General features: G+C 43.4%; 1 protein-coding gene across 1 annotated transcript; it reads left to right on the top strand.

Annotated features, from left to right (window-relative positions):
- The first annotated feature begins 1,665 nt into the window (after positions 1 to 1,665).
- Positions 1,666 to 22,048, top strand: LOC121922774 (C-terminal-binding protein 2-like). The gene is made up of 9 exons (XM_042452563.1): positions 1,666 to 2,076; positions 7,274 to 7,428; positions 9,165 to 9,309; positions 11,820 to 12,026; positions 13,244 to 13,458; positions 14,137 to 14,267; positions 14,396 to 14,523; positions 15,456 to 15,576; positions 17,143 to 22,048. The coding sequence occupies exons 1-9, from the start codon at positions 2,028 to 2,030 to the stop codon at positions 17,309 to 17,311; spliced, it is 1,320 nt and encodes a 439-aa protein (XP_042308497.1). The 5' UTR covers positions 1,666 to 2,027; the 3' UTR covers positions 17,312 to 22,048.
- Positions 22,049 to 23,547: the final 1,499 nt, after the last annotated feature.

Below are 23,547 nucleotides of genomic sequence, written 5' to 3'. Positions count from 1 at the left end.
ATCCAAATAAAAGTATTGATGTCAGTTATCTAGACTTAGAATTCAAAGACATAGCCTTTTTAGTCCTGTTTGTGCAAAAAGTGTTAAAACGCTTTTGATGTTGCTACACAGCGCGTGAGGGAACACATCAACGACTGGCATCAGATTTTCCACCTTCGTGACTGTAGTCAGCAGCTTGTGAGCTGGAGAAACACCTCTCCCTTTCTCAATGAGCAAAGAGACACTGTAAACTTCTCTAGATGAGGCTTTTATTCTTAGAAGTTCCACTGTGTACAACAATATATACACCAACACCATCCACACTAGTAACAACCCACTGAGTAAAATGCTTGTCACTACTCTAGCAAAGGCTCTGTGAGGCCTACTAGGCCTTGCCTCTCCCTCTGGCGCCACAAAGGATCCAGCCACTGTGCCTGAGAGACTTCTCAGACTGGCAGCATCCTACAGGACTTTACAGCACTTGTTGAATATCTTTTTGATGCCACTTCCTGTTTAAATGCCTAATCATTATGGCTCACAGTAACCCTCTTATGCCTGGTTACTATTAAAACCCACATTGTACATTTTCCTTGTGACTCTATATCCCAACAGAAAGAACCCTGGTGGCGCAGGGGTTAAATGCCCGTCCTGCAGCCACTCACTCTCAAACCACAAGCCATCCCAGCCAGGGGCTCAGGGTCCACTCAGCCTGGCATCCTTCCTTAGGCGGTTAAAATGAGTACCCAGCTTGTTGGGGACAATTAGCTTATGCTTTGTAAACCACTTAGGGAGCGCTTAAGTGTGCTGATAAGCGGTATATGGAAATGTACTTGCTCTTGTTAGTCTGTAAAATCAGTATGTAGTGAGATCTTAGACTGAGAAAAACCGGGAGCATGAGCTTCTCTAGACAAAAGTCCACTTCCTGAGACGCATGAGTCTGCAAAAGCTCATGTTGCCAACTTCTTATGTAGCTCTGGACCAGTGGTCCCCAAACTGTGGCCTTTGAGAGATTTTGGCCTCCGCCAAGTTGGACCAACAGTCTGGGATTGTGGGGGCCGAAGTCCAAAGTCCCTTAAAGAGCAGAGTTTGGGGACCACTGAGTGGCCTTCCGCACGTGCCTCTGCTGCAGTCTCTCTCCATACAGGGCCCTCCATGCGCCCCTCCGCCTCCTTCATGGCGAGGGAAAGAGCCGCCAGGTGCCCCAGGGAGAGAGAGAGCTTGCAGCACAGAGTGAAAGGAAGAAGCTGGCAGCAGGAGTGCATATGGCCCTGTGTCCAGGGAAGCTCCTGCTACTCGCTTCTTTCTCACAGTCCATAGAGAGGGGTCTTGTGGCACAGTGGCTCTAGACTCAGCCTTTGGGACTCCAGATGTTTTGGACTTCAGTTCCCAGAAGCCCCAGTCAGAGTGTTCCTTGTTCAGGCATTCTGGGAGTTGAAGTCTCCAAAACTATCTAGAGGCCCAAAGGCTGAGGACCACTGTAAATGTAGCACCTTGGAGGCTGACTGACTGAACGAAAGCGTCAGCCTCGGCAGACTCCAGCCGACTTCCGACCTGGGAGCCATTTGGTGGAATGGAGACGTGGAAGCCAGGCCCAGAGATACAGCGGAACAAACAAACAAACAAACAAAAGACGAGGGGGCGGGGGCGGAGGCCAGCGCGCCGGAAGGGATCGGAAGGGGGCGGCGCCGCCGCCGCTCTGGGCGCCGGCACTCTATGGCTGCGGCGCGGCCTGTTGCGCTCCGGCTTTGACGGTCGGGAGTCGGGTTCTCCGGCGGCCCAGTCCAGCCCTTCCGCTTCCTTTCTGGAGGCCGGTAGCGGAGGCGGCCAGAGAGAGAGCGAGAGACCGGTTCAGTGGAGGGCCCGCCCTGCCCTCAGTCCTGAGGGGGCCCTGTCACTCAAGCGCCAGTGTCCGCGAGGCAGGCGACACAGAGAGAGAGAGAGAGAGAGAGAGCGCGCGCAGGAGGAGGAGGGGGCTGCTTGCGCGCCTGCCTTCCGCTCCCTCCCCCAGGAGCCAAGGTCCCTCTTGAGGAGAGGCCCCGCCGTGCCCCATGGACAGGCACAAAGTCAAGCGCCAGAGGCTGGACCGCATCTGCGAAGGTACAGACTCATAGAGCCACGGAAGCCTAGAGGTGGAGGAGACAGACCCCAAGGGCCAGCCCCTCCAGCCCCCGTCTGCCATGCAGGGAACCTCCACCAGAGCACCCCTGGGACCCAGGGCCATCCAGCCTCTGCTTACAGGCCTCCAGGGAGGGAGACTTCACCACGCTTTTCTTCTAAGGGAGTGCCTCCTAATGTTCAACTGGAATCTCTTTTCCTGTAGCTTGCATCCATTGCTCTGGGTCCTGTTCTCTGGAGCAGCAGAAAACAAGCCTGCTCCCTCCTCAATATGACATCCCTTCAAATATTTAAACAGGGCTATCATATCACCTCTTAGCCTTCTCTTCTCCAGGCTAAACATCCCCAGCTCCCTAAGTCTTTCCTCATAGGGCATGGTTTCCAGACCCCTCACCATTTTAGTCGCCCTCCTTTGGACACGCTCCAGTTTCCCAAGGTCCTTTTTGAAATATGTAGCCCAGAACTGGACACAATATTCCAGGTGGGGCCTGACCAAAGCAGAATAGAGTGGCGCTATTACTTCCCTTCTAGACACTATACTTCTATTGATGCAGCCTAAAATCACATTGGCCATTTTAGGTAGGTAGGTAGGTAGAGCACACACAGTCCAAGTCCCAGATCTCCTGCAACAGCATGGAGGAGGAGGAGGAGGAGGAGGAGGGGGGTTTGGGTCTGTGAGAGGAGGGCCTGGGAGGGATCCTTCCTTCCTTCCAAGACTGGAAAGGGGAGAGGCTGGACAGATGCAGGACCACTTTCCTTACACATACATCCCATCCTCCAGAAGTAAATCCTCCTTTGGAGGTTTTTAAATGGAGGGTTTAGGCAGCTGGGTGTGTTCAGAACTGGACACAGTGTTATCCCAGGTGACACTTGACCAAAGCAGAATAGAGGGCCTCCCTCCTCTTCCGTGGCCAAGAGGTTGGGCTATGGGGCTTTTTTGCCTGTTATTTTTCTTGTTGTAAGATGGCTTTGATATTCTGTATTTTAAGGTTTTTGTATGAATGTTTTAACTTTTGTTGTAAGCCGCCCTGATCACAGGAAGGAGCGGGATAGAAATAAAAACTTTATTTATTTATTTATTTATTTATTTATTTATTTATTTATTTATTATCCCTTCCCTTGATCTATATTTAAAGGGGGCTATCAGGGTTAAGAGGTGGCATGATAACCCTCTTTGAATATATACCTTGGGAAGTAATGGCACCACTCTGTTCTGCCTTGGTCAAGCATCATCTGGAATAATATTGCATCCACTTCTGGGAACCACACTGCAAGAAGGATGTGGACAAACCAGAGCATGTCCAAAGGAGGGCAACTAAAATGGTGAAAGGTCTGGAAACCATGCCCTATGAGAGTCACTTAGAGAGCTGGGGATGTTTAGACTGGAGAAGAGAATGTTAGGAGGTTATATGATAGCCCTGTTTAAGTATTTGAAGGGATGTCATATTGAGGAGGGAGCAAGCTTGTTTTCTGCTGCTCCAGATAATATGACCCAGAGCAATGGATACAAGCTACACGAAAAGAAATTCCATCTCAACATTAGGAGGAATTTCCTGACAGTAAGGGCTGTTCGACAGTGGAACAGACATTCCATCAGAATGTGGTGGAGTCTCCTTATTTAGAGGTCTTTAAACAGAGGCTGGATGGCCATCTGTCCCAGGGGGTGCTTTGGTTGTGAGTTCCTGCATGGCAGATTGGGGTTGGGCTGGATGGCTTTGGGGTCTCTTCCAATTCTATGATCTGGGCTCTTTCTGTGTGCCCCCTTTCAGTCCTCCCTGCAGTGCCACCCAGTGAAGGTTGGGCAATGTCGCTGTCCCTGTGGAGGTTGCAGCAGCTTGGTTAAAACCTGCTGGTGGGTCCAGGCTGCAGAGACCTGATCTTTTCCTCTCATCACCTGTAGTAGGGGCTGAGAATAAAGTAACTTTAAAAGAATTGGAGGTGGGGATGCATGCTGAATTTTCAACGAGATTCCCACCAGGGTCATCAGTTCCAGGAAATAGTTCCCCAAACTAAGGGATCTGTCCAGTATGGAAAGGAGGAGAAGCTGTTAATTTTATTATTGGCATAAATCAGCAGGTGTACAAAAATATGCGGTGGAGGGTGTGTGTGAAAAGGGGTCACTAGAAGCCTAGTAGCTGGTTTGTGTTTCCATCAGGGAGCATCTTAGCCGGAAAGTGTTGCTGCAGCTTTGGATAGGTGCTTCCAATCTCCTAGTGGAAACAACAGGTGTTGCTGAAAAGTAGAGAAAGCTAGCCACAGCCCTTCTTAAAACTTAAACAAACGTGCTAGCTGACAGTTGAATTCCCTTTCTGACTGTGCAGTGTGTCATAGAGTTGAAAGAGAACACAAGGGCCACCCAGTCCACCCCCCATTCTGCCACGCAGGAACTCACAATCAAACCCCCCCCCCCCCCGACTGATGACTGTCTAGCCTCTGATTAAAAACCTCCAAAGAAGAAGACTTCACCACTCTCTGAGACAGCATGTTCCACTGGCAAACAGCTCTTACCATCAGGAAGTTCTTCCTAATGTTTGCATTCATTGCTCCAGGTGCTGTTCTCTGGAGCAGCAGAAAATGAGCTTGTTCGATCCTCAATATGACACCCCTTCAAATATTTAAATAGGGCTATCATATCAGCTTTTAACCTTCTCTTCTCCAGGCTAAACATACCCAGCTCCTTAAGTCGCTTCTTATAGGGTGTGATTTCCAGATCTTGTTGGTGTCCTTTTTTTCTCACTTGGACTGTACTCTTTGACAATATTGATATAATTCTGGGGGTAATTTCCCCCTCACATCTCCATTCCCCAGCCTCTCATGTCAATTACCACTCGCCTGCCTGCTTGTGAGGTGACACAGCGGAAACTGAGTGGTGGAACTGGCTCATTATATATTTCAAAGCAGTTGTTTATTTTCTTGGGCTAACTGGCTACCTGCAAGGTTATTTTAGACATGTTTAAAGAAAGTATGGAAAAAAGAAGAATGCCTTAAATGTCATAGTGCAAATGTATGGTTACCTTCAAACAGAAAGAGTAGTAAGGAGAAGGGTTTCATAGTTAACTCAGCTGCTGTTTGCTATTATGTTTTCTTAATTCACAGTAAGTGGTTGTCTTATCATGTAATTAGTTCTTTTTAGTGCACAACGATGACTTCTCATTAGGATATTAAAACACATGGAACGGCCCTTGAAGAAACTGTTCTGGGTATAGTGAGCTATAGCCTAACATGCCACTTTAGAAATCATTCCCAGACCTCCTTCCTATGTGAAGGAGATACAAGAAGTTGGTGATGCAGTTCAAATGTCTCTCTCTTTTGCTTTTGTAGTGACTAATCTTCTAACTGAGCTTCTAACTCGTTGACAGTCAGCCCAGGTTTTTGCCAACAAGATCACCTCATATATAAGCACACATCCTCATGTGCACTCATGGATCCAGTTGTAGGAAGGGAGATTTTTCAGAAGCCTTTTTGCTTCTATAGAACCTTTTTCTCAAAAGCACATACCAGGAAAAGATTGATCGCTGTCATGCAAGCTGTCTTTGTCTTGTATTGCAGCATTCCCCTGTGTATGTTTATTGGATAGTAAGCTCTGATCAGTTCAGTGAAATTTATACCCATGTAAGGGATTTATATCTTTGCTCAATTCCCCCACCAGAGTAAAAGATGACCTAGCCTATCACAGGCAAGGTGAGCCCATCACATCTTCTGCCACCTGTTAGAACAAACTGATGTGTTTCCATCATGTTTCTTCAGATAGAACTAGAGCAGGTATGTAGGTATGTACTCTTGCCTCTGTGGTGGGCAGATGCTCAAAGCCCCTGTCTGGTACAGAGATAAAGTGCCTCTGCTTCCTATCACTAGGTGGATGATACAGGAATATGAACTTACCTTTTGTCTCGGCTAGCTTTGAGCTGTGGGGAGATGTGTTGTTTCCTGCCCCATGTATGCAGCTCCAGACCTAGAATAGGAGAGATGAGTAACTGATCTGTTGGCCCTTGTAGCTATGTAAATGGTCCTTGATGTGCAGCTTCCTTTCTTCTTTGTCTTTCATTTTGGAGTTCTCATAATGAAAAGGTTTAGTAATTCTTGCTGTGCATAAATTTACAGTGATACTGAGATACCTGCTTCATCTGTGTGTATCTTCTCTTTTCAGTCAATACTGTAAAGACATCTAATTATAATATCTTGAAAAAGTTGTGTATTACTATGTTTCATCATTGTTCCTTAATTCAGATAATCCATTGTTTTGTTGTCTTCCAGAGATGAACTGTAGCTGCCATTTTTAGTCTAGAATTAAACTGTTTCCTAATAGTTACTTTAAAGCTGCAAAAAATACTATATGAGACTGATATAGAAGAAATTGATATGGACTGTAATGATAATCCCCTTCTCACCACCCACCTCAACATTTCCTAGAATTCTGATACTGTTTCTGTTGATTTTTAGCTCTCTTCCCAAATTGCTCTTAAATGTGTTTCCTTCAGTTTAAGGAAACGTATGGAAACTGAATCCTTCAGGTGTATTTCTTTTTCCATATATCTTTTGGGTTGCATCATTGTGTGAATGGTTCTCATTACTAGTATATTATTATTATTATTATTGTTGTTGTTGTTGTTGTTGTTGTTGTTGTTGTTGTTATTACATATTTATAACCTGCCTTATATTAAAGATATCAGGGCAGCTTACAAAATGTATTAAAACAAGGTTATAAAACAATACAATACAATAATTAAATTAGCTAAAAACATATCAAACAGCAATAATAAGAACAGATTTAAAAGCTTTTAAATCTACGCACATGTATATCTGGGTTGAATGAATGAGGACCAAAGGTTTTGATAAACAGCCTTTATTCCATATTCTGACTTAAGACAACCTGTCAAGATGTTGTAGATGAGGATTTCTAAATAGAGTAGTACCTGTTGTACATAAAATCTGTAAGTACACTGTGTCATGTTAATGCTGCTTTATAAAGAAAACAGGAAGAGTTTTCTCCAACTTTATGTGGCACTATCAGGGATTGAATGTGAGACCATCATGCAGACACATGATCTACCACTTCCCTGAATTCCTCCCAACCCTTGTAATTCAAATGTCATTTGTTCTCACTATTAGTTCTTAATGCTCTTGGGCTAGCACTTCTATAGAAATCTGTTTTCACATTTTTATATATTTCTTCTAATAGGTATAAGGCCACCAATTGGTAATGGTCCCATGCCAGCTCGTCCGTTGGTTGCCCTTCTTGATGGCAGGGATTGCACTGTAGAGATGCCTATCCTGAAAGATGTAGCCACAGTTGCTTTCTGTGATGCACAGTCAACTCAGGAAATTCATGAAAAGGTAAATGTGCTGGAATAAATGGAGATTTCTTGTCCCAGATAGGAACTGGCAGTCTGAACCAGGAGTTTGCCGATTTTGCTTTTCATTTTCATAGCTAGCCATTGATAGTACTCCATTCCAGCCCCCCTCCAATCCTGGAGAAAGCCAGTGTACTGGAGAGAATTGGGGGAAAGATGAATGTTTCCCTGGCAGTAGAATTTAAAGATATAGCCGTGTTTGTCTGTAGAATCAGTACGTAGAGAGATCTTGTAGCACCTTTGAGACTAACTGACAGAAAGAAATTGGCAGCATGAGCACTTCAGTCTACTTCCTCAGATGCATTTGGTGGAGTGGTAGTCAGGTATAGACATATATATGTCATTTGTATGTGAGGATGTCAATACAAATTACAGTATAAGTCCTTTGTGTATAGAAATGAAGTTGCAGGTCCAATTTTAACGATTTGTCGTTAGTGCACAAAGACATAGAAAACTGTCTTTATGTGTGGAGATGAAGTACCAGATCCAGTTTTGCAATGGGACTAGCCTGTGGTGAGGGGAATAGATGAATGTAGGGCACCCCTATAAGGTTGAGGTCAGATAGTGTTGAAGTGTGTGTAGTGTGTCAGGAAACCATTGTCTTTGTTCAACCCATCGTTTGTGTCCACAAACTACAGTCCCTCAGCAATGGATTGAACAAAGACAATGGTTTCCTGACACACAACATGCACTTCAACACTATCTGACCCCATCCTCATGGGGGTGCTCTATATTCATCTATTCCCCTCACCACAGGCTACTTCCATTGCAAAACTGGATCTGCCATTTCATCTCCATGCACAGGGACCAGTTTCCTATGTCTTTGTGCACTAACAACCATAGTTGGAATTGGACTCGCAAATTCATTTCCATGCACAAAGGATTTGTAATTTGTATTATCATCGTCACATACTAATAGCACATATATGTCTGTGCCTGGCTTCCACTCCACCAAATAGATCTGAGGAAGTAGACTGAAGGTTACGAAAGCTCATGCTGTCAATTTATTTCTTTCAGTTAGTCTCAAAGGTGCTACAACTTTTCTCTGACTATATTGAGATCTTGCAGAAGGTATATTGAGATCTTGCAGAGGAGCCCTGGTGGCGCAGTGGTTAAATGCCTGTACTACAGCCACTTACTCAAAACCACAAGGTTGTGAGTTCAAGACCAGCAAAAAGGGCTCAAGCTTGACTCAGGCTTGCATCCTTCCGAGGTAGCTAAAATGAGTACCCAGATTGTTGGGGGCGAATTAGCTTACAGTTGTAAACTGCTTAGACAATGCTTAGGCGGTATGAAGCAGTATATAAATGAAGCTTGTTTGTTTGTATAAGCTTTGCTTGATTGTTTCTGTGTGCTGGAAAAGGCCAGTCGGAAGAAAGAAAACAGCTCCCCTCTCTTGCTTTTACTATGAACTCAAGAATTTGGAAGAAAAGGGGTGGGTTCTTTCTTTGGAAGAAATGAGTTAATATTTGTGCCATTTTCAGAAACATTGCAGAAAGTGTGAAGAAGTCAGACATTCTCTTTCCTGGGTTGTCTGGAATTCAAAGAACTGGTGGAGGGGAGTCTTTGTGTTGGGCTTATGCGATGAGACAGGACCACTTTGCAGAGTGGGATGGGGTATTTCCTGTTGGGAAGCAAACAAGTGGGTTTGGAAATCCTGATCTGACTAGTTCTTATCCTGTGGAGCAAGCATTATCCTATTGTTCTGTCTTCCTCTAGGTGCTAAATGAAGCTGTTGGGGCTCTGATGTACCACACCATTACCTTGTCCCGCCAGGACCTGGAGAAGTTCAAAGCTCTCCGGGTTATTGTGCGAATTGGCAGTGGCTATGACAATGTGGATATCAAGTCAGCTGCAGAATTAGGTATGGTGATCCCTGTGTGTGTGTGTGTGTGTGTGCGCACACACACACACACACACATGTTTAAAATGTGAATACATAGAGTTGGGGGGAAACATCCACTATCTCTATGTTTGCTGGGTCTAAATTGGAGGTCAGTGAAACACCTACATTTCTGAGAAGCAATCAGAATGCTTACTATTAGTATATTTGCAAAGCATTCCTGTAAATATAATTACAACTTTATTAATAAAGGGGGCAGAGAAGAGCACATGGACATCTTTGGGATGATGCACTGCAGTGAAGTGATAAATCAACATGTGCATTTTGATTCTTAATGTTGCCCATCTTTGAACTATCACTCTCTTCAGCAAATAACTGTAGTAGTAATAATAATAATAATAATAATAATAATAATAATAATAGACAGAGATATGATTATATGCAGTTATCATTTCCATCCCAGAAGAGAAAGGCGATGTATACATTAAATAATAAATAAATACTTTTATATGATGTGTTAGTTTTTTAAAGTTGCATATTTTAATGCACCTTGTTATTGTGATAACGTTTCAATATATACTGTATATTTGTAATACATTGTTAGATTGCTCTCAGAAGAACCCCTGTTTATATGTTACAAATACAATATAAATTAAATGTTTTAGAAAGAAAGGAACTGAAGTTGAGCAGTAGTTATTTGCATAAAGGGACACAATAGGCCTTGTTACTCATGCACTATGGCACACATAGAATTCATAGAAGCATAAGAGTTGGAACACACAACAATGAAAACGACAGATGAGTCCCTGGGATCAGTTTCTGCAGGCCACTAATAATTTTTACTATATTGGCTTAGCAAATGGTAACCTAATTTTCTAGTCATATCATTCTCTGTTAGTTTAAAAGGAACTAACTTTTGAGTCAGACCAGTGTGGTGTAGTGGTTTGAACATTGGACTAGGAACCTGGGAGACCAGGCTTTGAATCCACGCTGAGCCACGGAAACCTACAGGGTGACCTTGGGCAAGTCACCCCAGTCTAAGTCTGAGAGGAAGACAAAGACAAGCCTCTAAACAAATCTTGCCAAGAAAATCCTGTGATAGGTTTGCCTTAGGGTTGCTGTAAGTTGGAAATGACTTGAAAGCAGTAGCGTCACTGCAGGGGTGAGGGAGGTGACACCCGGTTTATCCCTGGCCCTCTCTAGGGCCTGGAGGCTTCTCCCTGGCCTGTCCTGGGGTGCACAGGGCATCCCCAAGGCCCGGTGGCTTCTCCCTGGCCTGTCCCGGGGGCACGCGGGGCATCCCCAGCCTTCCCCGGGGCCCTATGGCTTCTCCCCGGCTTTTCCTGGGGGGTGCATGGGCATCCTCTGCCCTCCCCGAGGCCCGGTGGCTTTTACCCAGCCCTTCCCGGGGATTCATGGCTGCTCCCTGGGGGCACATGGGCATGTCCAGTCACGCACATGCGTGTACTAACAGAATTTCTGCCCCAGAAATCCCGCCCCCAGAAGTGCTGCCCCCCAGTCATTACTGACCACATCGAGTGACACCAACCCTAGGGATGCCACCGCTTGAAGGCACACAGTGACAACAACAATAATTCTTAATCAGGTGTGTTTTGGCTTAAGGTGTTGATTACTTAAATAAGCAGACCTCAGTGTAGCTTATTAAACAAAGGTGTATGCAGTTAATGGTGAAAACAAGTGTAAACTATTTGTGTTGCTATGATTTTAAAATAGCAAGAATTTAATCTACCTTTGTAAATAACAGAGAGAGATTTTACTGATTTATTTCAATGTTGAGGTTCTAGTCAGTACACTGTTGTCATGCTGAATTACCGTTAGAGAGAGAGAAAAAATGTACTCTAACTTTGTGGTCTTCTTTAAGTTTTGAAATTAAGCCAGTTTAATGCCCCAGTGAATGTCCTTGCACTGTTTCCTGCAGGCTATGATAACTTTTAAGAACAATTTTCAAAACAAAATTGTGTAAAGTTGGCATTCTACCCTTTGGGATATGGGGATGGATTGTAGAGTACTTGTCTTGCATAGTTCCTCCCAAGTTCATTCCCATCACTATCCAGTTAAAATGGGCTTAGGTGATGAGGTTGGGAAAGACCTCTGTCACTGTTTCTAAGCAGCTTCTGCCAGTCAGTGGAAAAAAAGGATTGAGCTATATAGGTTGACTGTTTGCATCTGTTTAATACAAGTTTGAAAGCCCTATGCAAATGATCAGCTTGGAACTCTGGCATTATCAATCTCTTGACAGCCTGCTAATCTTGGAGGAAGAGACAGATAAGGGGATGTCAAAACAGTGGGACCCTACCCACCACTGGCATGTGGCCTTCAGTTGATTATGTTTAGGAATCTGGCCCTAGATTTTCCACATGTACTCTACATGATAGTCAGTTTGGGAATGGGGTAGTATGGAATGTTGAATAAGGTAGAATGATTTGTGTTTGTTGCCCTAAAGTGTTGAGATCTTTTCTTGGTCTGGGTGAGGGATTGAAGGATTATACTTCTTTGCCTCTTCTCCTTAGGCATTGCGGTGTGTAACATCCCTTCTTCTTCTGTGGAAGAGACAGCTGATTCTACCTTCTGCCACATTCTGAACCTTTATCGCCGTGTTACCTGGCTCCACCAGGCTATGCGAGAAGGAAGCAGAGCCTCAAGTATGGAGCAAATCAGAGAAGTCGCTGGAGGTGCTGTGCGTATCCGTGGTGAGACCTTGGGCATCATTGGACTTGGTAAGAAATTGCTGCTTTAGAGATACTGGGTCCTTTAGATCAGTGGTTCCCAACTTTCCTAATGCTGCGACCCTTTAATACAGTTCCTCATGTTGTGGTGACCCAAACCCATGAAATTATTTTCGTTGCTACTTCATAACTGTAATTAAATAGGTGTTTTCCAATGGTCTTAGGCGACCCCCTTGAAAGGGTCATTCAACCCCCAAAGGGGTCCCGACCCACAGGTTGGGAACCACTGTTTTAGATTTAATGATCTGGCCCTATGTTGAACAAACAGTTAAGGAGCTTTGTAGTCTCCTTGCCCCCATCTTGTGTACAAATTTTCTCCCTCATTTCTTGGTCTGAGGCAAGCTATTTGAACTATTGTGGCTCAACAAGCAGGAAGAAGAAGCAAGATGAAACTACCAGGACTGTCATTTAGCACCTAATATCCTATTTTTACAATTTTTTAATGTCCCCATTAGCCTTCTTAAATTGGGAAAATTAATTTCTATTTCCACATGTCAAAATATAGTTGAATATTCTGACACCTAGGAACAGAAAATATTCTTATTGCACCAGATCAGTAATTCATTTAGTTTGAGTATTTTGTATTCTGACTGGTAGTGTTTAACACCTCAAGGAGAGGTCTTGCTAGTTGAGATTTTTTTTATTATTTTAGGCATGGGGATTGTATAGTCCGCAGCTGCATGCAGCCTTTTGGGGGTGTTCAATGTAGCCTCTGGATCCCCCAAACTAAGGCCCCAAATGCATCCTAACATATCTGGGAGTGCTGAAACATCACTTCTGGGTGTCTAAAATGGAGTTACACTGGCACAACATAGCCCTTTAGGGTGCTAGAGGATCCCTGAATGGCTCTATATCATATCTGTGTACTTCATGTAATGTAAAATCTAGCTTTCCAGGGAGTCCCATAAATAATTACATTAAATTGAAACTTCAAATTGTTTTCTGCAGGCCCTTTTCTAAATCTTCTGGTATTATGCATAATCACTTCCAGTCCATTCATTACTGACTCTTCCTGTAGTATACATGTGAAGCAGAAGATCCCAGAATGCACTATATGTCTTCCCACTGCTGCTCTGTTCTTTAAAAAAGGTTTTAGAAGTTTTTCCTGAACTGTGTCTCTTGGAATTCCATGTCTCCTCTCAGAAATTATCTGTTGATTGAAATCATGCTGTGCTACACTTAAGAAAAACCAATTTCCTTTCTTTAAGGTCGAGTTGGGCAGGCAGTTTCCCTGCGAGCAAAACCCTTTGGCTTCAATGTGGTTTTCTATGATCCATATCTGCCTGATGGAGTGGAGCGTTCCCTGGGCCTGCAGCGGATGGCCACTCTACAAGATCTGCTAATGCAGAGTGATTGTATCACATTGCACTGCAGTCTAAATGAACACAATCACCACCTCATCAATGACTTCACCATTAAACAGGTGCAGCTTTGCATTTTGCTGGGAATAGAAGTTGCTGCTATGAAAGTTTCATGACAGCTGGGACTATGTGGATCTGGTGCTTGCATTTTTGCTGAGCCTGATGTCTTACGGGATATAGGAACAGATGGATTCTGCTATTAAAAACTGTGAATTTTAATTTTAGGTTGTAGCGTAGATGTAAGCAACTGATTGTGTAGATTAAATCAGTGGCAGTGAAAGCAAGATTCTGTTTAACTAAACAACTCTAATTTTTTTTTTGTTTTCATGCTTTTGCTGGTTTTCCTACTCATTGCTCTTTCAAAGTTCTCTCTGCCTTTTTAGATCTATTCAGGTTTTTTTTTTAATTTTTAATTTTGAAAATTTCACAAACACACATCATAGAAAAAAAAATTCTGCATGGCTTCAGAACTTCTGGAAATTTTACATCTTTAATCTTAATCTTTTGAGTGATGTTGAGTCTCAATTGTGCCTTATAATTAGGAAAGGATATACTCTTCCTACTATTACACATGAAGACACTACAACAAATCAGTACCATCACTGACGCCACTCTGACAATCCCATACATACGCTAAACTGTGCACTGTTTTAATTTTCCTAATATTCCAACACTGTGATTTGGATTCAAGAAAATAGTTAAAATTCACTATTTATGTTTTTGTATTTTATTTTCTTCAGATGCGTCAAGGCTGCTTACTGGTGAATACAGCTCGTGGAGGACTGGTTGAAGAGAAAGCTCTTGCTCAAGCTCTCAAAGAGGGGAGGATCAGAGGGGCAGCATTGGATGTGCATGAATCAGAGCCCTTCAGGTAACAACTACATTGTCATCCTGTTGTGCTACTGTCATGTCTCACTTTTCAAATAGGATACTTCTTCCTCTGGGTCTTAAGTCTGCTGGGAATTATAACAAAAACATACCTGTTTCTCTACATCACAGCTTTGCAAATGGGCCCCTAAAAGATGCTCCCAATGTGATCTGTACACCTCATACAGCCTGGTATAGTGAACAGGCTTCCATTGAGTCTAGAGAGGAAGCGGCTAAGGAGATCCGAAGAGCCATCACAGGTAACTGAGAAGACAGATCTACGGTCACTTCTGAGATTGCTTCCCTGGGACAGGTTTATACAGAGGAATATTCCCCTTAGTTTCTTAACTTAGAATTTTTGCAGTGGAATTCTTTCTTAAATCATTGGATTTCTTTTACTTGTGAATTAAAGAAAGGAGGTGGGAATCCCCTATTTTGTCTCAAGAACTGTGCTTCTTCATGGTTACACTTTTGTGTAACCAGAACTGGGTAAATCAAAACAAATATGTCAGAACACCCAGATCTCTGTCATATATGAAAGTAATTTATTCACACACAATTATTCAGTTGCAGTCCCTCATCCTGCCCTGCGCATGCCATGAGAAACTCCGGGAGGCTTTTTTTCATGTTTGATTGCCACATGAGGAGGAGATTTTCAGAGGGAGGTTACAGAACAGTTCCCCCTCCCCTCCCCTCCCCTCCCTGATTGTATCATTTAAACTTTTAGTCAAAGTTTTCTTTGGTGCCATTTGATCCTTTTTTAATGTTAGATGAGATTGGTGGGTAGGAAGGTTGTGGGCCTAGTGAGAAAGGCCCAGCATTCAACATCCAGTCCATTGGCTGGAGGTTACCCAAACCTGATTTAGGCTTTTCACACTCTATGCTTATCCTCCATTGTTTGGAGTATATTTGGAGATACCTCTGTATGGACTGATGCCTTGGAGAATTTTTCTGAAGCAGATTTGTGTATACCAAGACTGGGTACTTAGTATCTTCTGTTGAAGGGGTCCTTTCACATTAACCTTGCATTAAGGTGGAAACAAACAGTCATTTCTTGTTACTGCAGATTGTTCATTTGTATTTTTGCTGCTTGCTTTTTCTTGCATCCTTTAGTCCTGTGAGTTGGAGAACATTTCCCTTCATGGCTTGCAACTGCCATCATCTATTTCTGCGTTTCCTTTCTTTGTTGTAGGTCACATACCTGACTCTTTGAGGAACTGTGTTAATAAGGAGTACTTGCTTTTGGCAGCTCAGTGGTCCAGCATTGATCCTGCAGCTGTGCATCCCGAACTTAATGGAGCTGCAGCTTACAGGTAAAATGTGCATGCATTCTTGCCAACAACTTTTTGTATGGGTTATGTATCCATACCTTACTTTTCTGACCATAATCCTTTTATTTGGCTTTATAACACTCTAGACTGCCTGTGATGGTCACTCTTGAGCAAAGAGGTCTTACTTAAGTGAATCAGAACTTCAGAACTACTTTTTTCCAGATTAGTTCCTAGCTGGTTGTATTTGTAGTGATTTTAAGATGGAGCTTTGTCTCTGCAAGAATGAGAGCAAATCTAGTTTCTTGGTGCATATTAACCTTGCTGGTGGGAAGATGAGATTTGTCTAAGACAGGGGTTCCCAACCTGGGGGTTGCGACCCCTTCACGGGGGTCGCCAGGTTGGGAATCCCCCCACCTCCCCCTCCCCTTTTCTCCACGGGTGCTGGCGCTAGCGTAGGCACCGCATGGGAAAAGGGGAGGGGCGGGGCTCCCTCCTCTTTCCCTTCTCCCTGCAAAGGCTGGCCCTGGCACAGGCCCTGGCAAGGAGAAGGGGATGGGGGCGGGGGTCCTCCTCCCTCCCTTCCCGCGGCTGCAGGCAGCCACGGGGAGCAGGGAGGGGGCGGGGGGGTCGTCCTCCTCCTCCTCCCTTCCCCGGACTGCCAGGCAGCCGCGGGGAGGCATGGAAGGGGGTGGGGGTCGCTCCTCTCTCCCTCCTTCCCGGCGGCGCCAGACAGCCACGGGAGGCAGGGGGAAGGGGTAGGGGTCTCCTCCCTCCCTTCCCACGTCTGCCAGACAGCTGTGGAGAGGCAGGGGAGGGGGTGGGGGTCGCCTCCTCCTCTCCCCCCTTCCGCGGTTGCCAGACAGCCACGGGGAGGCAGGGAAAGGGGCGGGGGTCCCTCTCCCTCCTCCCTCCCTTCCCGCCGCTGCCAGACAGCCGCGGGAGCAGGGGAAAGCGGGCGGGGTACGCCTCCTCCTCCTCCCGCCCTTCCCACGGCTGCCAGACAGCCGCGGGAGGAGGAAAGGGGGTGGGGGTCGCCTCCTCTTCCTTCCCTCCCTTCCCACGGCTGCCAGCCAGCCACGGGAAGGCAGGGAAGGGGGTGGGGGTCCTCCTCCCCCCCTCCCTTCCCACGGCTCCCAGACAGCCGCGGGGAGGAAGGGATGATCGGGGCTGCCTCCTCCTTTTCTCCCCGCGGCTGCCAGGCAACCATGGGGAGAAGGGGACGGGACTGCAAGCCCCAGAGGCCTTTGCGGCCGGAAGTCCCACCCCTTCTCCCCTGGTGGCCTCCCTAATTGATTGGGAGGCTGGAAAGGGGCGGGACATCCGGCCGCAAAGCCTGCTGGGACTTGTAGGCTGCTGGAAGTCTCGCCCCTTCCTGGCCTCCCAACCTATCAGGGGGGCCACGGGCGGGACTTTCCTCCGCAAAGGGGGTCGCGGCCCAACAAAGGTTGGGAACCGCTGGTCTAGGAGTTCATGTCATTTTGCAACAGCCATCATTGCTTGATTTCTGAGTACGTTTTATACCATGTCAGGAAGTATTTACAATGAAACATTAATGGCAATACTTACCAAAGGTATCTATAGTTACTGTGTGTTTTATTTTTGTCACAGGTTTGCTCCAGGAGTAGTCGGAGTAGCAAATCCTGGGCTGCCAGAGCCATCAGTAGAGGGTATTGTACCTCATGGCATTCCCTCCGTGTCTCATTCTGCACCACACACTCCTTCTCCAGGAGAGTCAAGCAAATTGGAGCCAGACAGAGAAGTCTCCACTGACCAGTAGCATCTCTGTTGTATTTTTCATCCCTCATAAGAAAACAGGAGAGGCCTTCTGTTTTTAGGACATATTATGACCCCCTGGACTGTTTCCTGTTCACTCTGGACAGGAGAATGCATTTCATTGTTGGCAAATTCTAGCTCTTGCCTTTAAGCAGGTATTTTATAACAGATTTAGTTTAACTTTCTTGATGAATCTCTTTTCCTGTCTGGGGCAATGAAGCAATGAATTTTCATCTTCTTGGTAATATTTAGTTTGTTAAAAGTTCCCATGCACCTGCCTCCAGTGGTGGTATACTGTAGAACAGTACATGGATGAACACTGAGAACTCCAGTAAATCCAGGGATGGTGTGGTTTGTTTTAAAGTGACTTCTAAGGTTGAAGATCAGCTAAGTCTCAGGTATAGGTGACAAAGAACACTGTAATTATGCTGGGGGTGGGGAGCCATGCATGTGGGTTATTTGGAAGCAAAAAAGAGAGCCCTTACTCAGTTTTGGGCACGTACTGCTCTAATCCTGCCCACATTCTTTAATTGGTGTGGCTAGTGGATTATTTTTTGCAAGGAAGGTAAGCATAAATAATGATAAAAGCCAGTGTGAATTAGAAATTCTACCTAGAATTGTGATTTGTGTTCAGAGCATGTACCAAGAATCAGTTCAGTTGTCTTGACAGACAAAATGCTTACAGAATTATAGAAAGGTTCGACTGAGATTTGGGCCCAGCTCAGGGATTGAGAACTCAGATCCACATAGAGAGATAGAAAGAACTTCAGAATTCAGCACTTCAAGTTATATAAATGTCTGTCCTTTGCACACAAGTAGTGCAAATTTGCTACAAGAAGATGATTATGCTGAAATCCTAGGAGTTAGTCTCTTTGACCTATCTCTTAACATGCATCAAATGCCAAGGTTAGGATTGTTCCCTTTGATATTATTTAGTGTGAAATATCCCAGTTGTGTGTGCTGAATCTTCATTTTCCTTACCTCAGCCCTTTTCTGTAAATTGAGTCCTTGTCTTGCAACAACAACAAAATCACCAAAACTCCCTATTAGATCCAGCAGAAAGTTGTGTAGGTTCTTCTTCAAAAATTTAATTGCCTGTTCTGTGGTAGTTCTAAAGATTTTCTAATTTGGATGTATTTTAAAGAAGGCATTTAATCTTTTTTAGACAAAGAACTAGGGTGGTAAATTGTTTTTCATGAAGGGGTAAATTTATTATTCCCTGGAACATTATCTCAGCAGCATATTTAATCATGAAACAAAATATTTATTCCTGTTGGAAGTTAGCCTTGTCATGTTACTTGGACTTCACAGTAATCTTTGACCATGAAACCAATATGAGTTTTAACCAATATGCCTAATACAGGCAACAGAGAAATTTTGAAATGAAGAATGGGATTTTTTTTCTGAGTAGAATCTACTTTTTTATTTTTCCAAATATAATTACCAGCCAGGTAACCTGGGAATTGGGTGGTAAGCGCTTATGTTATATGCTTGCTGCTAAAGTTAATAATAGGCTAACATGTTCCCAGACTTCACTGTTATTCTCCAAACAGTCTTACAAAAGTTACAGGGTTTGGTACAATGCCAAGCACTAACTAACAGGTGTGTATGCCCTTTAAACCAGGGGTGGGAATCATGCAGCTGTCCAAATGTTGTTGGACTGAAACTTCTAGACTTTTCCTGCATTGACTGTACTGCCTAGGGCTGCTGGGACTTGAAATCCAGCATTATCTGGAGGGTGCAGGATTCTCACCCCTATTTTAAAGTGAAGGAGGTGTTGAGAAAGAAGGAAATCTAACTTTTGTATTGTATAGGTTTGATTCTTTCCTTAAGATGATACATGGTTACCTGATAGTGTGTGCTTTTGTTAGAATGTGAGTTGGAAGTGTTTGGTGTAGTGTAGGCTCTGATAGTGTGGGAGGCACAACAGCTTTATAATCTCTTGGATCATTATGACTGCGTATTTAAATTCACATACCTCTTGGGGTTGCTCAGGGTTTTTAGTAATATGTGTATGAAGGGCACACTAATAGACATTAGTGCCAAGTGTGGCAGTAAATGTGTGGGGAGCCTTTGAGTGAAGCCTCCAGCTCTGAAGAGCTTGAATTAGGAGAAAAAGCAGCAAGTTCCATTTTGTTTGTTTTTAAATTTAGTCTGTGGACTACTACAATCTAACTGATCTCAAATATAATCTCAGATTATATTTCCACTGGTGCGGGCATATAATAATGATAGATCCTTTAAAAGTTAAAGGATTGGGAATGGTCTGTGGGGCAAGACAAGCCCCTAGCTCTCGGCAATCTTTGGGTGTGTAAATTTCCCCATCGTCTGGTTCTAAAATTTGGTTCATATCTGATTTAGCAAGGATTAATATTGGACAGATGTAAATCTAAATCAGAGTAAAGAGGCAAACAGAATGAGTCAGTGAGAGGAAACACAGCATATGATCTTGCTACTCTATTAGCCCTACTAAAGGTTCCACATTGTATTATGTCTGCACCAACCCTCAAAAAGTGATGTTCTCTGTATGTGGGCTGCTTTTATTACCTTTGCAAGTCATTTGTTGAGAGAAACCCCTAATCTGTGGAACATTTAACACATTTTTCATGCACTCCAGATGGCCCTAACACCAAGGGCTACTTCAGAAAGCAGTTCAAGTCTTTGCATATTTCTCTGCTAGTTCCCATCTCACTGCACCCAAGTTCTGATACATAATGTATACTATCCAAAGCCGTGGCATCTGATAATTTCCATGCCAGTGGCGCAGTGAATCCACTTCAGGTTTCAGTCTGAGCTTTAACCAGGTGCTGAGCTTGATTCCAAAAATAGTTTCAACACCCTGGGTCGCTCATTTAAAGTATAGTCTAAATCCCAGGACAGATTCACCATCCCACTGACACAGAAGCCTTTAGCTGCTAAATGGATAACTGTATTAGTCTGTTTCAGGAAATATGAGAAAGATTACTGTGGCATCTTTAATGCATTTATGATGGCCCTAGCTTTTGTACAACAGGTTCCACTTCATCAGATGCATGTAGTATAATCCTACAATAAGTGTGTATATACACTTTAGGATTTATATACCTGATAAAGATGCTGCTGCTATGCAGAACTGTATACCAGTATATACATGTTAGTCTTTAAGGTGCCACAACATTCTTCGTTCATAATACATAATATAAATGTGCATGTATTCATTTCTGCTTCTAATACTTTTCTCATCATGTTTGGATCGTTTTGCTGTGACTGAGACGGTAAAAAAAATCCACAATGAGAAGATATGAAAATTGGGTTAATGAGACAAAGGGTAGGAAAAAAAGCTATGGAGGAAGAGCAGATGACTGTAGATGTCTCCCTTTTAGTTCCTTAAACATGGCTAAATATGGATTTTATATTGTGATACTGAATACATACTGACTTTAGTAGAGTATGCCTCTACTAACCATGGTCCCCTGCCCTAGTAGAAGATACTGATGTGTTCCTTTGGCATCTTGCAACCTAGATAGTTTGTTCAGTGTGTTAAAACTGCCTCCTCAGTTGTGTCAACTATGGGTTGAGTATTCCTTCTGAAGAGAAGTAAAAAGATTATTGTCCCAGTGTCATACTATATTATAAACAGAGTACATCAGCAATTTATTTTCCTGAACTTGCTTTTGGCAGTTTATCTTTTGTTTATAAGATTTTTGATCCAGGTCCCCAGCTGTCAGAATCCCCAAACTCTGTTACGTTGTCTGTTCAGGGAGTAGTGTAAGATACGCTTAATTATAAGTGTCAGCTGTGTATTAGTAAGCAAGTTATTTTTTACACATGAATACCTCTAAAAACTTATCAGGTATAGCCTCCACATGGAGAGAGATTGGGATGGTCCCAGCTGGCTAGCACTGAGCCTCTTTAGAAACCATACAGGTTGGCATATAAAAACATATGTAAAAGTATATTTAACAGTGGTAGGGTTGTATCAAGTCTCTGGATGCTGGAGGAGCATGATTTTTAAGCCTTAAGACCTCAAAAATAACCAGTATTACTGACCTATATTTGAGATTAAAGTGACTTTGAAATTACCAGGGTGGCTTTACTTGAGGGTCTAGATCAGATTTGAGTCTCTAGCTGATTAAGCTTCTGTTCCAGAAAGCAGGATTGGTCAGGTGCTGATTAAAGTGCTCCAGCTGCTCTTCATGGTATTTTGCTAGTTAGAATTAGCTGTTGCCACAGGAAGCAGCAAACCTTGGGTACAAATGCAAACATAGTATTTCTCTCCTGACACCAGATATTGGTTCAGTAACCCTTTTCTCACATTATATAAATGTGCAACTCCTTGTTCCAAATTCTATGCATGTTGGGAGAAGAAAGAAGTAAGAGAAATAAAAACTCATGTTTCAGTTGCCTTTCTTCAGAATTAATGTGGAGCTTAATCCCAAAGAACGACTTTCCCAATATTGAGGCAGGAGTGTCCTGGGTCATGCCAAGCTTATCTGCAGGAGGAGCTCATTCTGTTCTAAGGTATATTCTGCTTGTCAGGTTTGCTGTTGCTGACCAGCTTTTTTTATAGAGGACTCAGAGTTTCAGAAATATATTTTTGTAGACAATAACTAAACTGTGAAACTTAAACAACAAAGCATGTAAAAGCATTTCCAACAACATTACCTGTACAGATGTTTCTCCCTTCCAACTCTCTCCCACCTTTTGTTAGAAGTTTGACAATTTCTTGAATATATTTTAATAAATATTTCCTTTATGGTCACATGGGTCTTCGCATTTCAAAATGTTGCTTCATTTGGCTAGTGCTGATGGAATCTGTAATTTTCTTAAACCTCTACCTGTCCCTTCAGTTGCGACATCTGATGTTTTTCATCCCCTGAAATAAAATAAAAATCTGATAAATTTGGGAGGGATATTAAGATAGATTGAAGTCATAATGAAAGCCATTGTGTAAATACAAAAGTCCTCATATTTAAGGTATCCCCAAGACCTCTGTTGTTATCGGTGCCTACAAGGGAATTCAGTACTAACTGTAGTACTTTAAATGTAGCCATTTCTATATTTGGTGATAACAAAAGTGGTTAGCTTTTGATCCAGTTAAGTTGGTCAAATAGTACGTTTTGAGCACAGCTACATAAATTTCTTTATAAGATTAAGTGAACTCATTGTAATAGTAACTTCAGTGTTTGTAATTCTCTATGAAAAGAAAGACAGAAGCAATTAGCCATTTTTGTATGCCATGCAAAAAAAAAGGTACAGAAATTGTCATTTTAAATAAGAAAAGCATATGGCAGTGTCATAGAACCATATAGGTGGAAGAGACCTCAAGGGCCCTCAAGTCCATCCCCTTGCCGTGCAGGAATACACAATCAAAGCACCAGGGACGTAGCTAGGATTTTAGGAAGGGGGGGTCCAGACTAAGTGCCCCCATTATAATGGGGCTTGGGTGTGGCGGCGCAGCAGCACACACCATTCATTTTTCTAATGGAAGGGGGGGTCTGGACCCCAAGAAACCCCCCCCCCTTGGCTACATCCCTGAAATCACCCCAACAGATGGCCATTCATCTGTACGTTTGTATATTCTCTGAAAAAAGCATTTCTTCAGAACAGGTGCAATGCTTTGAGAAGACTTCACAATTTTCAGTGCCAGCCGACATAATGTCTTGCTTTCATTATGATTGTCCGGACTTGTTAAAAATGCTACCTGTGAAAGCAACGTTAACCTTTCTTACTTTGACAGGTATTATTGTGTTACTGTGAAGACAGACCAGAAAACAGGGCAGGGCTTTTGTACTTTAGCTCAGCCAAAGGATGGTAAATTGTGTCCAGCCTTCCTCAAAACTCTGTGCCATCTTCATCGAAGTGTTAAAACTTAAAAGAATCCCTTATCTGTGTGAAGTGGGCCTTTTCAGAAGAGACTGAAGTACTATGTTGGAGATACTGTTTAATGGAGGACAAAAACCATGGACAGCTACAAGCCTTTATAGCTACATTTTACTCCCAGCATGGTGTAACTAACGTCCAAAACACACTGCAGAAATAATCCAATTTGAGAGTGTTTTAATTGCTTTGGCTGAATGCTGGGAACTGTAGTTTTTGTGAGACATTTAGCCTCCACTGACAGAGAGCTCAGGTGTCCCAATCTCCAGGATTCCTTAGCACTGAGCCAGGGCAGTTAAAGCAGTCTCAAACTGGATTTTTTAGGCCTGTTACAGACAGGCCAAAATAAAGCTGCTTCGAGTCACTTTGGAGGTATGGTAT

The sequence above is a fragment of the Sceloporus undulatus genome, chromosome 2 (assembly GCF_019175285.1).
Source record: "Sceloporus undulatus isolate JIND9_A2432 ecotype Alabama chromosome 2, SceUnd_v1.1, whole genome shotgun sequence".
Taxonomy (NCBI): Eukaryota; Metazoa; Chordata; class Lepidosauria; order Squamata; family Phrynosomatidae; genus Sceloporus; species Sceloporus undulatus.
This window is presented reverse-complemented; position numbering and strand designations above follow the sequence as displayed.

Bases quoted from the DNA above. Each gene is read 5' to 3' on its own strand.
- LOC121922774 (XM_042452563.1), top strand. From the start codon at position 2,028: ATGGACAGGCACAAAGTCAAGCGCCAGAGGCTGGACCGCATCTGCGAA. The intron at 7,429-9,164 runs GTAAATGTGCTG...GTCTTCCTCTAG, and splicing joins CTCAGGAAATTCATGAAAAG to GTGCTAAATGAAGCTGTTGG. The intron at 12,027-13,243 runs GTAAGAAATTGC...CCTTTCTTTAAG, and splicing joins CTTGGGCATCATTGGACTTG to GTCGAGTTGGGCAGGCAGTT.